The sequence below is a fragment of the Bactrocera dorsalis genome, chromosome 2 (assembly GCF_023373825.1).
Source record: "Bactrocera dorsalis isolate Fly_Bdor chromosome 2, ASM2337382v1, whole genome shotgun sequence".
Classification (NCBI taxonomy): Eukaryota; Metazoa; Arthropoda; class Insecta; order Diptera; family Tephritidae; genus Bactrocera; species Bactrocera dorsalis.
In genome coordinates, this window is record NC_064304.1 from 68,883,160 (window position 1) to 68,899,084 (window position 15,925).

At 38.7% G+C, this 15,925-nt stretch overlaps 1 protein-coding gene across 3 annotated transcripts in view; it reads left to right on the forward strand.

Moving 5' to 3' along the window:
* LOC105227145 (poly [ADP-ribose] polymerase) overlaps positions 1-15,925 on the forward strand; it is a 120,810-nt gene that overhangs the window by 94,652 nt on the left and 10,233 nt on the right. For 2 of the 3 annotated variants that reach the window (XM_049449904.1, XM_049449905.1), the window contains one exon: positions 2,679-3,248. The exons of the other annotated variant lie outside the window; for it this stretch is intronic. In XM_049449904.1, coding sequence (XP_049305861.1) covers positions 2,679-3,248 — 570 coding nt within the window. The remainder of the gene's footprint in view (positions 1-2,678; positions 3,249-15,925) is intronic. 3 annotated transcript variants of the gene reach the window in all.

The following is a 15,925-nucleotide window of genomic DNA, read 5'->3' on the forward strand; positions in this document are numbered from 1 at the left end:
ATAGGTGAAATTTGATAATTCGAATTAACTAATTTTAATCAAATTTCGGTATAATGGTATGAGTTATGAGTATACTGACATTCTTATGATACATTGTGAAAATGGGCAAAATCGAAAGGCAACCACGCCAATGCCACAATTTTAAATTCCATATAATTCATTAACAAATATAGTGGTCTTCTAATAGATTCCTTATATATACATATGTATATTGTAAACCTAATTTATAAAATAGAAAAATTGTTTGGCTGCCTATAATAAAACAGTATTTTTAAAGAAATGCATTCAGTTTATGAGGTACATATGTATGTACAATTTAATTCAGCGACAATAAAATTTGAAAACTTTATTCTTAACTAAAAAGTTTTCGTATCCAGTCCGCTTTTTTTTAATGATTTCTTAGCTTCTTATGCACAACATGTGCTATAAAAATTTTACCTAATATAACATTTTCAAACATCCAGACGAATATTTATAAAATAGCTTGAGAATACTATATATGTTAAGAAAAACGCAGGATTACATAGAAAACACCATATTCGAAAATTGTCCCTAATCGTAAATACAATTTTTTTTACGCGAATCCACGAATCCATGAAGTTGGTCACGAAATTGTTTTCTGCGTACAACTATCACAAAATTTTAGCATTTCTTAATATCTATTTACTTGATTTTGAAATCTTTTTAATATAAATTAAGGCCTATTAACTAAATACAATTGACGTTTTTAGTCAACGTAAGACCGAAAATCCTTATATAGGAAAGGGTTCTAAAAAATTAAACAACGAGAAAGTGTATCATAGGAATTGAGTTAAGAATGAAAAAGTAACCCCAAAGAGAATAAATTAAGTTTGCCACGAAGTTTGTAACACCCAGAAGGAAACTGGAAATTAAATGCTTGAATAGAAAACTTTTTTCATTTGACGAGATATCTTCAATAAATTCGGGATGGATTATCTTCTAATGCAATGGTCCAATCTCCGAAGATCGGATTAAAGCAGCATATATATAGCAGGCATACAAATTGAAGAATCGGAATCAAGTGCCTTTATGGAAAACTTTTTGACGAGATGTGCTCAATATTTTTGCCGTGTATTATCGTCAAAGGCATATGATCTCCGAATTGTTCAGATTAGACCACTATAGGATATACACATGCGGCCACGCACACCTTACCATTCAAAATTTTCAAGTGAACGCATATTTAGCGATACTTCATAGTGGTACTTTCGCGGTATCGTAAACTCATTCAGTTGTTGACTAAATCGCGTGAAAGTTAGTAAGGGTTTCAAAATGAGCTCAAAATACACAGTACAACAGCTATTCTGGGGGGTGAGAAATTCCAAGTCAGGGTGATGGTACTAGGTCAGTATAGTAAAACCCTCAAAGGGTTTGGCGTTCGTATGTGTCAGTTTTTTTATGACCTTTTACATTTTTTCCTTATCTTGATGTTTTTTCGCTTAGTTGTAACACTTTGGCAAAAACGTAGTTTAACATAACTCGCGAACCACTTGTCCGATTTTGATGAAACAAATTTAGAAAAATTAAGAATTTCAGTTTCTGGGTTTTTGGGTTGTCAAAAAAGTCTTGCGGTATTTTCGCTAGTTGACGCTGAAAGCGCGTAGTTCTAGTTTTATTCGTCGCATCGCTTTAAAAAGCTGTAGAAGAATTGAGAAATGTTATATAGTCGGATGAAAGCAAATTTAACTTAAACTGTGCTGTATGTGCAACGTTTTGCGGGAGAGAGATTTAAGGAAAACTTCGTAATAAGGACAGTGAAGCATCCTGAAAGTCAGATGATTTGGGGATGCTTCTCTTTTTACGCACCTTTATTATTTATTGACCGTATAATGAACGCAGAACGATGTAAATAGGTCATAGCGGATGGCATCGTGCCATATATAGAATCGAAATATGGGCATTCATCTCATGCTGTTTTCCATGATTACTCAGTTCCATGCAACTGCGCAAAATCAGTAATTTTTTTTTTTTGTAATAACAAACTATTATCAATCCCTAGCCAACAGCTAACAAATGATTTAAAAAACTTTTATAATTTGTGTACAGGTGATGAAGATGTTCGCAGACCTGGGAATTCAGCATATGGATTGCCCAGGAAACTCTCCCGACTTGAATCCCATTGAACACCTATGGCTCTTAATGAAATGTAAGATTGATCAACACAAGCCTAAAAGTAGAATAGAACTAAAAATAATTTTGATAAAAGTATGGGAGGAAGAAACTTTTTGTCGCGTTATTAATTTAAAAACTTATAAAATAAATCGCTTCTGTACAAGCAAAAAAGCAAGCAAGGTCTTTTGTGTTTTATTCATTAAACGAGAAAAATTTAAGACTAAAATTATATTTAGGTAATTTAAAATTGTGTATTTGAGCTTACTAAATCCATAAAAAAAAATTTAAAAAAATCCAAGAGAACGAAAAAATTCAAAAAAGATTAAGAAATTAAAGTGGTAAGTTGTGGGTGGCCGCAGGTGTAGCTCTAATATCAAATGATTCCTTGTTTTGTACAAAATTTGGTACTAATTGGTATAATTTGTTTATATATCCGTTTTAAACATTTTAAACAAATTTTAAAATGATGGGTATTTCCGATAAAGTGGGAAATGACTGATGTTAATAATAAATTAAATTACACCTTACTACTTATTTTCTTTTAGACCTAAAGTGAAACGGGAAACACCACCTCTATACAATTTAAAGTTTGCTTATGTGGGTCCAAAGGAAGCTGAAAACAAATTGAAAACACAATTGAATAAGCTGGGCGGCGAAATTATATCAAAACTGTCTGAAAATATTGTTGCCGTGTTTTCATCAAAACATGAAGTGGAAAATATGGGAAGCCGCATGAAAAAGGCGAAAGAACTTGGTATTCATATTATACCAATAGATTACCTAGATTTGGTCGAAAGTAATCCTACAAACGCAATTAATTATATCAGTAGCACTACTCTTTGCGATTGGGGTACTGATCCAAACTCCCGTATAGTGCAAGAAGAAGCCAATACGAAGAAGTCAAAAAGTATTTATACTAAATCTGTTGCGAAATCAATGACCTTAAAGATCAAAGACGGATCGGCCGTAGATCCCGAAAGTGGCTTACAAGACGTCGCTCATGTTTATTTGGATAAAAATTGCAAGTATAGTGTTGTCCTCGGATTAACAGATATTCAACGCAATAAAAACTCTTATTATAAACTGCAACTTTTGGAAAGTGATTCGAAGAACAAGTAAGATACACAGATATTATTGCTTTAGTTGCTTATCCTATGAATTTAATATAATTTGAAGTAATTGCTCTTATACTTTATATCACAATGATAGAAGGATATAATTATTATAGCCACTACAAGCAGTGTAACCGTTGAGACTTTTACATACTTGTATACCCTACGCCATAGGTCTTTTGCAAAATAAAAGGTTATTACTTCAAATCTTAAGAATTATTGCTTAAATAATCGAAATTTATTATAATAATGCTCTCAGTAAGCAAATTGCTCATATCCCACAGATAGCCAATATCATAGATCACAGGACTTGTATCGGACACACGACGAATTTAAATAAAAACTCATTTTTATAGTAAGAACAATTTTAATATTTAAATTTAGCTTTAATTTATAGATTTTAAACATTTTGCGGTTTTGGTAGTAATGGCGGTACGACAAAAAATGAAAAGGGTGAAAGGCAAAATATTATTAAATTGCACAATAAAGCTCTAAAATAAACCCGATACGAGTATAACATAGACCATTGGCAGAAATTGCGCATGTGTTCAGATAATTATTTAAAACCTTGCAAAACAAACAGGGGTATCAGAAGTTATGAAGAAGCCACAACCTTACAATATCCGTTGCATATTTGAGGTCGTTGTCTTGTTTAAACTAAATTTTCGGTACTTTGTTTTAAATTGTTCTTTAAGTGTTTAAAATTTCCTTATCTGACCATAATGAATACAAAAAATAGTGAGACTTTGTTCATTCAAAATCTATGTAATTTCCCTCAAAGTAAACCTTCTTGGCACCATTTTCAAGGGATAGCCCTCAATGCGCGTAGCGATTCATGCGTAATGTCTTCGACTGACTCAAAACGGTTTCTTCGGAGCAGAGTCACTCGGAGCTAAATCAGTTTTTGTTGTTGTTTCAACGGAGTAACTAATCCCTATTAGGGTTGTGAGGGTTATCTAGGTTGCCGGTCAGTACCTTTCGAAAGTTAGTTGCGTCCAAAGTCCAGTTGGTGTATTGTTCGATGTCGTCGACGTAATTGAGAGAATAACTTTTGATGTTCCTAGTAGGCGGTTCCTCTCCAAGCAGGTGGCTGCAGGGGTGATTTCTGCGACAACATCCCAGCAGGAACTGCTTGAAGAGGAGTTCATTATCCTCCTTAACTGGGAGCATAAGCGTCTCATTATGTATAAGTTCGATGGGATATGATGCCTCTTGATATCTTGGTCCGGAGTGCAGTGTTCTGGTACGTCTCTAGCTTCTTCATCTGCGTTCCACTGCATCCAGAAGCCTAGCGACTTGAGGATTTTGTTGGGGCTCTGTACCTTGGCGATAATTGCGGTCGTAGGAGGAGTGAAGAAGCATGGACTATCAAATCTTCTTCTTCTTCTTTACTGACGTAGACACCGCTTACGCGATTATAGCCGAGTCAGCAACAGCGCGCCAGTCGTTTCTTCTCTTCGCTACGTGGCGCCAATTGGATATTCCAAGCGAAGCCAGCTCCTTCTCCACTTGGTACTTCCAACGGAGTGGAGGTCTTCCTCTTCCTCTGCTTCCCGCGGCGGGTACTGCGTCGAATACTTTCAGAGCTGGAGTGTTTTCATCCATCCGGACAACATGACCTAGCCAGCGTAGCCGCTGTCTTTTAATTCGCTGAACTATGTCAATGTCGTCGTATATCTCGTACAGCTCATCGTTGCATCGAATGCGATATTCGCCGTGGCCAACGCGCAAAGGACCATAAATCTTTCACAGAACTTTTCTCTCGAAAACTCGCAACGTCGACTCATCGGTTGTTGTCATCGTCCAAGCCTCTGCACCATATAGCAGGACGGGAATTATGAGCGACTTATAGAGTTTGGCTTTTGTTCGTCGAGAGAGGACTTTACTTTTCAATTGCCTACTCAGTCCGAAGTAGCACCTGTTGGCAAGAGTTATCCTGCATTGGATTTCTAAGCTGACATTGTTGGTGGTGTTAATGCTGGTTCCTATATAGACGAAATTATCTACAACTTCAAAGTTATGACTGTCAACAGTGACGTGGGAGCCAAGTCGCGAGTGCGACGACTGTTTGTTTGATGACAGGAGATATTTCGTCTTGCCCTCGTTCACTGCCAGACCCATGTGCGTTGCTTCCTTGTTCAGTCTGTAGAAAGCAGAACTAACGGCGCGGGTGTTGAGACCGATGATATCAATATCATCGGCATACGCCAGCAGCTGTACACTCTTATAAAAGATTGTATCTGCTCGATTCAGTTCTGCGGCTCGAATAATTTTCTCCAGCAGCAGATTGAAAAAGTCGCACGATAGGGAGTCGCCTTGTCTGAAACCTCGTTTGGTATCGAACGGCTCGAAGAGGTCCTTCCCGATCCTGACGGAGCTTTTCGTGTTGCTCAACGTCAGTTTGCACAGCCGTATTAGTTTTGCGGGGATACCAAATTCAGACATCGCGGCATAAAGGCAGCTCCTTTTCGTGCTGTCGAAAGCAGCTTTGAAATCGACAAAGAGGTGGTGTGTGTCGATTCTCCTTTCACGGGTCTTTTCCAAGATTTAGCGCATGGTGAATATCTGGTCGGTTGTTGATTTGCCAGGTCTAAAGCCACACTGTTAAGGTCCAATCAGTTCGTTGACGGTGGGCTTTAATCTTTCACACAATACGCTCGATAGAACCTTATATGCGATGTTGAGGAGGCTTATCCCACGGTAGTTGGCGCAGATTGTGGGGTCTCCTTTTTTATGGATTGGGCATAGCACACTTAAATTCCAGTCGTTGGGTATGCTTTCGTCCGACCATATTTTACAAGGAATCTGATGCATGCTCCTTATCAGTTCTTCGCCGCCGTGTTTGAATAGCTCGGCCGTCAATCCATCGGCTCCTGCCGCTTTGTTGTTTTTCAGGCGGGCAATTGCTATTCGAACTTCTTCATGGTCGGGCAATGGAACGTCTGCTCCATCGTCATCGATTGGGGTATCGGGTTCGCCTTCTCCTGGTGTTGTGCGTTCACTGCCATTCAGCAGGCTGGAGAAGTGTTCACTCCATAATTTAAGTATGCTCTGGGCATCGGTTACTAGATCACCTTGAGGAGTTCTACAAGAGTGTGCTCCGGTCTTGAAACCTTGTGTAAGCCGCCGCATCTTTTCATAGAATTTTCGAGCATTACCCCTGTCGGCCAGCTTATCAAGCTGTTCGTACTCACGCATTTCGGCCTCTTTCTTCTTCTGTCTACAAATGCGTCTCGCTTCCCTCTTCAACTCTCGGTATCTATCCCATCCCGCACATGTTGTGGTCGATCGTAACGTTTCGAGGTAGGCAGCTGTTTTCTCTCCGCTGCGACACGGCACTCGTCGTCGTACCAGCTGTTATTTTGCACTTTCCGAAAACCAATGGTTTCGGTTGCAGCTGTACGTAAGGAGTTTGAAATGTCGTCCCACAGTTCCCTTATACCGAGTTGTTGACGAGTGCTCTCAGAGAGCAAGAGTGCAAGCCGAGTAGAGAATCGTTCGGCTGTCTATTGTGATTGCAGCTTCTCGACGTCGAACCTTCCTTGTGTTTGTTGGCGTGCGTTTTTTGCTGCACAGAGGCGGGTGCGAATCTTAGCTGCAACAAGATAGTGGTCCGAGTCGATGTTAGGACCTCGGAGCGCACGCACATCTAAAACACTGGAGACGTGTCTTCCGTCTATCACAGCATGATCGATCTGGTTGGTAGTTTTTCGATCCGGAGACAGCCAGGTAGCTTGATGGATCTTCTTATGCTGGAATCTAGTACTACAGATAACCATATTTCGGGCCCCAGCGAAGTCGATCAGCCTCAACCCATTTGGGGATGTTTCCTCGTGGAGGCTGAATTTACCGACCGTAGTACCAATATACCTTCTTTGCCCACCCTGGCGTTAAAGTCGCCAAGCACGATTTTTACATCGTGACGGGGGCATCTCACATAAGTGTGCTCCAAGCACTCATAAAAGGTATCTTTGGTCACATCGTCCTTCTCTTCCGTCGGGGCGTGGGCGCAAATCAGCGATATGTTGAAGAACCTCGCTTTGATGCGGATTGTGGCTAGACGTTCATTCACCGCAGTGAATGATAGTACTCGGCGACGGAGTCTCTCTCCCACCACGAGTCCCACACCAAACCTGCGCTCCTTTATATGGCCACTGCAGTAAATGTCACAAGGACCTACTCGTCTCTGTCCTTGTCCCGTCCATCGCATTTCTTGGACGGCGGTGATGTCAGCCTTTGTTTTCACGAGGACATCAACCAGCTGGGCAGTGGCACCTTCCCAGTTAAGGGACCGGACATTCCAGGTGCATGCCCTCAATTCGTAGTCCTTATTTCGTTTGCCATGGTCGTCATCAAAAGGGGGGTCTCTCATCCGCGGCTGGTTACAACTATTGACTGGGAGTGTTTTTTTACGTAGCGGGTCCCAAACCCAGCGCACAACCCTATGCGGGAGATGTTTCGCCTTCTCACTTTAGCTCGCCTTCAAACGGATGTTCTTAGGCTACCCAGAGGATACTTGGTCAAAGACCGGAAGTCGTGAGCTGCTTGAGTCACATGTAAAAGAATCGTTTCTGGCCACTCCCAAGTGAATGGCAGTCAGAAAACGTTCCTCACTTGCGTGAACTTCTACACATGACTCCATCCTCCATTGGGCATAGCACACTTAAATTCCAATCGTTGGGCATGCTTTCATCCGACCATATATCAAATAGTACACCTAAAATCTGAGGGTTATTGACAGTCGGAATCTTGACGCCGTCGACTGCAATATAAAGCTCAAGTCTATACTCCTTCGTCCAGCTCGTGTATATGGTCGCTGTGGGTTTGGTGGGGGAGAGTGTTAAACAGTAACGGAGAGAGGCACCATCCTGCGGAACCCCCTGTTTAATTTTTTTAAGTCTAGATTTTTCTCTTCGTAATACTACGGATGATTGACGACCACACAGGTAGTTCATGGTCCACCTCTTCAGTCCTGGAGAGAGCATAGTTTGTTCGATGTCCCGCAGTAGCGTTGTGTGATTGACAGTGCCAAAAGCTTTTGACAAGTCCAACGCTACGAGGATCGTTCTTTCGCAGGATGGTTTCTGGTTGACGCCACGAACTATCTGAGTGTTTATTTCGCTAAGTGCTATAGTGGTGCTGTCCACTTTTTGGAATCCATGCTGGTGGTTGGCTATGCACAGGTCGGGAGTAGCAAGGCCTCAAGGGTTTTCACTACTGTGGAGAGGTGATTTATCGGACGATAGGACTCCCTTTTGTTGGCGGGTTTCCCAGGTTTCAGTAGTGGGATCACTCTTCCGATTTTCCACACATCGGATATTTGAAGAGTGGTCAGCGACAGGTTAAGGACCTTGGTGAGATATTTTACTCCCGTCAAGCCTAGATGCTTTAGTATGAGCATGTTGATAACATCAGGGCCAATAGATTTGGATGATTTCGCTTTGTTGATGACATGCTGAACCTCCTCATCGGTGAAAGTAAGTGATGAGCAGCCGTTCGTTAAAGTTAACGATGGTACGGTTGTTCACAAAAACAAAATCTGGAGGTTTCTCGATCGAGATAATTATGGGCAGTATCCCTGCGGTCGATGTCTTCATCGATTAGACGATACTGCACGGTGTTGTGCAATATGAAGGTTAGGCCACCACCGTTATCCGCTCGCGATCCTTACGTAAGACGTTCAAACCAGTACAACTCAGAAGATCTGAGCGGCTATTTATCTTGGTTTCTTGGACCGCAGCTATCGATACGCGTTCCCGGTTTATAAATGCAAGTACTTTGCCCTGGAGTCTGTTGCAGTTAAATTGCGGGTTTGTCGCGGGTGTCCGTGAGTGATCGCGGGAGTGAGGGAGTGGTGCGTAGGTAATGTTTGTTGCAGCTGTAAAACTCACAGGGGCGGTTGTCGCATAGTGGTGTTGTTTGGCGACGCCTGCAGTATGACACAACGTACGACTCACTCCACTTTAGCGTGGTGGTGCGCAGGCCGGAACACGCCGGGAAGTGACACCAGTCAGTGCAAGAATTGCACTTGACTGATGTGACACTCTGACGTATGACGGTCTGACACACGGAATAGACTGTGCGAGGAACCAAGAGTTGCTGAGTGGTTTTCGCACGAGGATTAGAGCGGGATGAAGGTTGGGGGGAGCAAGTCAGAGTAGGAGTTATGTTGCCTGTTTGAGCCCCTGTGGACCGTGGAGATCCTCTGTGGGCCACTCGGGGTTAGTGGCGCCGCAGTGCGCGAAGTGTGTGCATATTACACAGCCGTAGAGGCTAGTGTCGCAGTATTGCGTTGACAACATGGGGCCTGAGCAGGTCTTAAGATGGCTCCATCCATTACACATATTACACCTGATAGAGGTGGAGTTTGGATGGAGCCTTTTTGGAGCAAACGCAGCAGAAAAATTCCTCCGGGACCGGATTATACGAAGCAACTTTGCTGCAAGGAGTTGCTCTAATGGCGACAAACTTAGATTATTACTCACCGATCCAAAAGGGGTTAGATCGCCGAAAAAACAGCCCTTTGCGGGATAAAATCCAGGTCAATTCCGGTGCGTAGAACGTGGGAATTGGAATTATCAAATCACTTCTTATCCTTAATCCTCTCATGCCCGACGCTGCCTATAGGCAGCATTGCACTTATGCTGTTATAACTCCCGTTGTTCTTAATATTTTCGGTAACGGTTTTTTGTGCAGTAGGCTAAGGTTTTGTGTATACATATACCAAGTATCAACGAAAAAGCCTTGTAATTGTTCAATTATCAGCTTATTGTCTCTGTGTCTACATGTGATCACAATTTTTTTGTTAAATAGCCTGTACAAAATAATAAAATAAAAAGTTGAATAAAACAGTTTTTGTGTTATATAGTTAGTGATTTTTGTACAGGTAAGAGATTATAATAATACAAAAATAAGCAAAATAATAAATTGAAGTTTGAACTCAGTACTTTGTCAAACACGATATTGCCTATAGGCGACATCCTGTAACTCTCAAAGGACTATGAAATTTGGGGCGGCTCATATTAAGGTCGTGATTAAAACATATCTGTACTAAAATTCTTTTTAGCATCACTCATTTTATTTCGGGCATGAGAGAGTTAAGAAATTGTTTTTAACAATGATTTTTGATGCGTTTACTTGTTGTTTTCGGTTTCGGACTACCTTTGCCACGATATTCGACCGATTGATTGTCTGTTTCCGGGTAGTAAACATAGATCCAAAACTCATTGCCAGAAATAATGCATTGACAACCTGGTAGTCGAAAGGCATTGTTTCACAGACGTTAACGGGATGTTTTTCGAAAAAATTTAGTGATTTTGGAATCAATCGAGCTTTCACTTTTCTTTCAAAATTGTTTTCATTAATCCCTCCGATTTTCAAACTATGCCAGTAAGATCTTTGACTGTTAATCGTCGATTCTCAAACACCAATACCTTTATTTCATTGATCATCAGTTGATATTGATGACCGTCCTGAACGTGGTTATTTTCTTCTTACCATTTGTCAGTTATTTTGTGCAACATTTCTAAAAATTAAAAAAAAAAATTTAATATTGATTTTACTATAAAACGCGTTGCTATTTAAATTCGTCGGTTATACGATAAAATAACTAGAACTGAAACGAGATGAGCGTGCTCTTTTGATGCGCCAACAAAAGTCCCAGTATCTATGGCGTCGTCTTTCTGTGTGACATAGTCGGTAATAGTGATGGTCATAATCCATTGATGTTCGAAACATCGATGTTTATTTAAGGTGATACATCGCTTTATTTCGATCCATCGCATGGTGATGATATTTCCAAAGCATTGATGTTTTTTTTATCCGATACATCAACTTTTGTACAATGTTTCCGCCGTCACATGGTCCCAGTGTATAAGAATACATATGTATGTATATTGAAAATAATAACAAAACACACACATATGTATGAATGTGTTTAGTTAACAATTTAATGATAATTGTTAGCATATGAACATATATTTCTAGGCACTTAATTTTATATTGAATTTAGTACCCTCAAACTGGTAAAAACACATTATTGAAAAACTACTTATATATCTTGAACCGTATGGTAAATAAGAAATAAAATTTTTCCAAAAATTTATTTGTTCAAACTTTTCTCCTTTCTCCTTCTATTAATAAAATATTGTCATCATCCTCTTTAAATTCCTCCTCAATGGCAATAGATTTGATAGTTGATTAGCAATAGCTGTTAAAAAAACTACGAAGTTATGAGGCTTTATACTATTGCAGGTGTCGAGTGACTCTTTTAGTATTTGGACTGATCAACATAAGTCCGTCCAAAACAAGTAAGCAGCTAAGTTCGGGTATCGGGATTAAAGCCAGAAAAGTACCTTAGGGTATATAAGCCTGGTTAGTTATATGGGTTATAGGGCCAACATCTTTGTATTAGCCATCTGGGAGCTAAATGAAGTATTGACCCGAATAAACCCACTTGTAGCGCACAGGCGTCCATCAGGAAAGGATTCGTTCTGAATTTCTGTTATATATAGTATCTCACACATTGACCAACATTATTTTGGGTAAAAGTCAACCATAGGTACTGGGGCCCTAATATTCGGTACTTAAGAGCTTGAACGGTTTTTGTTGAAGTCAGAAATTTTTTGGCCACAAGATGGCATACTCTAAAATAAGTATTCGTGCAAGACTTATCCCTATATTTTAAATGCTTCTTGATTTGAACACTCGAAAGGAAAGAATCAGATGGAATTTAAAATTGTGTTGTATGAGGAAAAGGCGTATCTGACGTCCAATTTCGCTCATTTTCACAATGTATTGTAAAAATGCCAGAGGAATGCCAATACCAAATTTGGTTGAAATCCGTCGCACGGATTTTGAAATATGTGTTTTCACTTAAAAGTGGGCGGAACCACACCCATCGTCCAATTTTTACTCGGGTGCATTAAATCTAACGGGTAAAATTTAATGTCTCTAGCATATTTAGTTATTGATTTATCGCGCTTTAAGGGAGAGGTTAGGGTTTCAATGTAAAAAGTTAACTTTTTTTTGCGAATTTATTTCTGAAATATGGATTGAGTAATTTTATCCGGAGCACACTTCTCGCAATTTAGGGTTATTTTCTCATGCAGAAATATTGAAACACACGCCGGTAACAGAGCTTCCCCCAGAACGTCTTGAAAAAAAAATTGTTCACCATAACTCGGCTGGAAGTTATCAGAAAATAATAAAGCAAAAAAAAATTTGTCAAATTATAATCAAATCTTCCCCCCAATAGTCTCTAATAATTTTTTGTTCATCAAAAATTGTTGGCGGCCATTTAAAGTGTAAACTGTTAATTCCGCCTTTTTGTGGGTAGAAAATCCCCTAATATCAAAAAAAAAAAACACTAAACGTTGGGTGCGGTATGTCAAAAATGTGTAAAAAGTTTGAAATGAATCGGTCAAGTAGTTTTAAAATTACAGTGAACACGGGCTTTGAAAAAGTAGTTTTGAGAAAAATGCGTCTAAAGTTTATGAACTAAAAAAGTGACGAAAAACAAATTACCTTATAATTACAAATTACCCGCGAAATAATGGACAAAAGATCCGTGAGCGGGTCCACGACCCCTTTGGTTAAATTTTTTGCCTTCATAATTATATAAAGTAGTTTTCAACTTAACAAAAGTTGTTCACTTCCATCCGGCCGTTTATGTCCAAAAGCTGGTTAGACAGTGAGCAAACAAAGAAATATAATAAATTTTTAAAGGTTGAATAAAATTTTAGTTTTGCAAAACCTATGAAAATAATATTGGGGTTTGTAAAAACCAATTAAAATTTGTATCGAAGAATTTTGTATTAAATTAAACAACTGAATACCATAGTTTTTAAATCCTTTAGTAAAAAACGTTTAAACTTCAAATATATTTAGGAAGGTTTACTATAATGATATATTTCAAAACTTGTTTGAGCATATTTTCTAAACATATGCAAATAAACAAATGCTTTGCAGTTTTGATATAAAAGTCATATTTTCGATGCATTGATGTGTGTATTCGATGAATCGCAGAACATCGATGTCAAGTTTCGATGCATCATATTGACTAAAACGTCGATATTTTTTTAATGGCCATCCCTAGTTAATACCGTTAGAAATTTAGCTTACTGAGGAAAATGCAGTTATTTAAGCAATGATTGTTAAGATTTGAAGCAGTAATAATTTATTTTGCAAAACTTTTTGTGAACTTATAGCGCTAGTGAATGAACATATAAGAATGGTCCACAAGTGCAATTGAAGTCACCGAAGCAACGAATGACCTATTGCTTCACATGGTTTGATATCATTTACAACAATATACGTAGTAAACATGATAGACCGTAACAGTTATGAGGAAATGGGCACAAAATCAAGATTAATAGCTACCCAGCGAGATGATGGTTCACCGCTTACATTTTTCTTTGAAGAATGCTTCGAAGAAAATTCTATGTAGAACTCCTCGATACTTGGTAATGCAATTCAATTCAATCAATATTTTTCGCTTACAAAATAACCCAGCGGGATATGATAGAAATTGGTAAGCGAGCCGGTAAACAATGCAGCATGATTGTATCGCTTACTCCGACGGATGAAAATTAACACGGCGATGTCCTGCGAAAAGGTACAGATTACTTTTTTCGATTACCATAGGGACGAAGAATTCTTCGATGCCAAAGTAAACGAAGAACTCTTCGATGCCATAGTAAACGAAGAATTCATCGATGCCAAAGTTAACGAAGAAATCTTCGATGCCACAGTTAGCGACGAATTCGTCAATGCCAAAGTTAACGAATAATTCTTCTATGCCAAAGTCAATAGTAGAATAGAAAAATTTGCATATTAATTTTGCTTTATTTATGAAAGTGCATGTATACATTTCGTTATGAAAATAAGTATTTATGTATAAAAAGGAATGGTTTTCTTTTAAGCTACGATATTTAAAGAAACGGCCTTTGGCGAGTCTGATGCTTTTTTGAATTTGGTGACCATACTCTGATTCGGTAAAGCCTTCTACTTTTACACATTTTACAAAAAAAATTGTATGTAAATAATTATAAATTTCCATCGATGATAAAAACGCGAAAAACTTACCAAATAGTAACGCATTAAAGTGCTTCACTTGCTTCATTTTAAATTAGCCTTCTCATATGCCTTTTCGAGTATATTCTTTTATTTCTTAAGTCAAAGTTAAAAACAAAATTTTTAATTAAAATAGCAACTCACTTGAAGACAACCAACTTTCTGCACATTTTATTTAAATGCTTGACGATTTGACGAAATAATGGAAATATTTACTTATAAATTGTATTTCATCAACTTGTATTTGTTGTTTACATATTATATTGTAACGTTTTTCATGTACTTACTTGATTGAGTATGAACACTAGAATTTAACTATGGAAGAATTCTACATAGAATTTTTTTTCGATGCAGTCTTCAAAGAAAAATGTAAGCGGTGAACCATTATCTCGCTGGGAAGAGTTATTTGATAACTTTTATTTATTGCTCACAGAATAATAGTTATGGGGTGAGTTTTACTTAATCGTTATGCAATAAGAGCTGAAGAAATATTCTCTTTTTGCGGTCTGAAAGTAATACGCGTCACACAAATACACTTAGCGTGAGAGTATTATGTTGGAGGACTTACTTTTATCGCAGGGAGCCGGAATAAATAAAAGACTTTCTTTAAAGTTCATACGACCGTTCACAACTGTGGTTTATTAAGAACTAACAAAATGGATTACAAGAATCTTAAACGTAACCGAAAAACGTTGTTGTTGTAAGGGGAAAACTATAACCATTCGTGGTTGCCAGATTTTCAACACTCCTCCTCAACAACAATGATTTTCTCTTCAATATCAAAAATTATTGTTTCATACCAAGTAATTCAATTAACTTTACATGTTTTGATTTACAAAGATTTTTAGTCAAAATATCTGCCGGCATATTATCTGTACTTAAATATCTTAAATCAATTACATTATTCTTTACAACTTCTCGTATATAATGAAATCTTATATCAATATGCTTGCTTCGATTATGGTAAACTGGATTCTGCGCTAAATGTTGCGAACTCAAATTATCACCATACATTGTGAGCGCCCTCTTGCTATTGTAGCAATCGATTTCACGTAACAAATTTTTCAAATAAACTGCCTCTTTGGCTGCCGCCGATAATGCCATGTATTCAGCTTCGGTACTGCTTAACGCAACTGTCACTTGTTTCTTACTCTCCCAAGAGAATACACAACCTGCCAGAGTGAATGCATAGCCGGTATAGGACCTTCTGTCATCTACGCTGCTGCCCCAATCTGCATCTACGAAGCCCTCTGCTTGCTTACCCGTCTTTCTGAAATGAAGCTTTAAATTTTTCGTTGCAGAAAGATACCTTAGTACATGTTTTGCCGCTGTCTCATGTTCAACATGAGGATCGCAATTTCTCTTTCGCATTCAATTGTAGAACATTGAATCTTGAAACCAGGATCAAGTGGAGTAGATGCCCCGCGACACTGCTCCATACCATACTGCTTCAATAAATTTTGCACGTATTGAGAGTGACCAACAGATATATCGCCTACACTGCCAACGCGTTCAATCTCCATTCCAAGAAAATGTTGAATTCTGCCTTTGTCAACAATATCGAAACTCTCAGAGATTTGTCTCTTTATCGCCAATAGGTCTGTCTC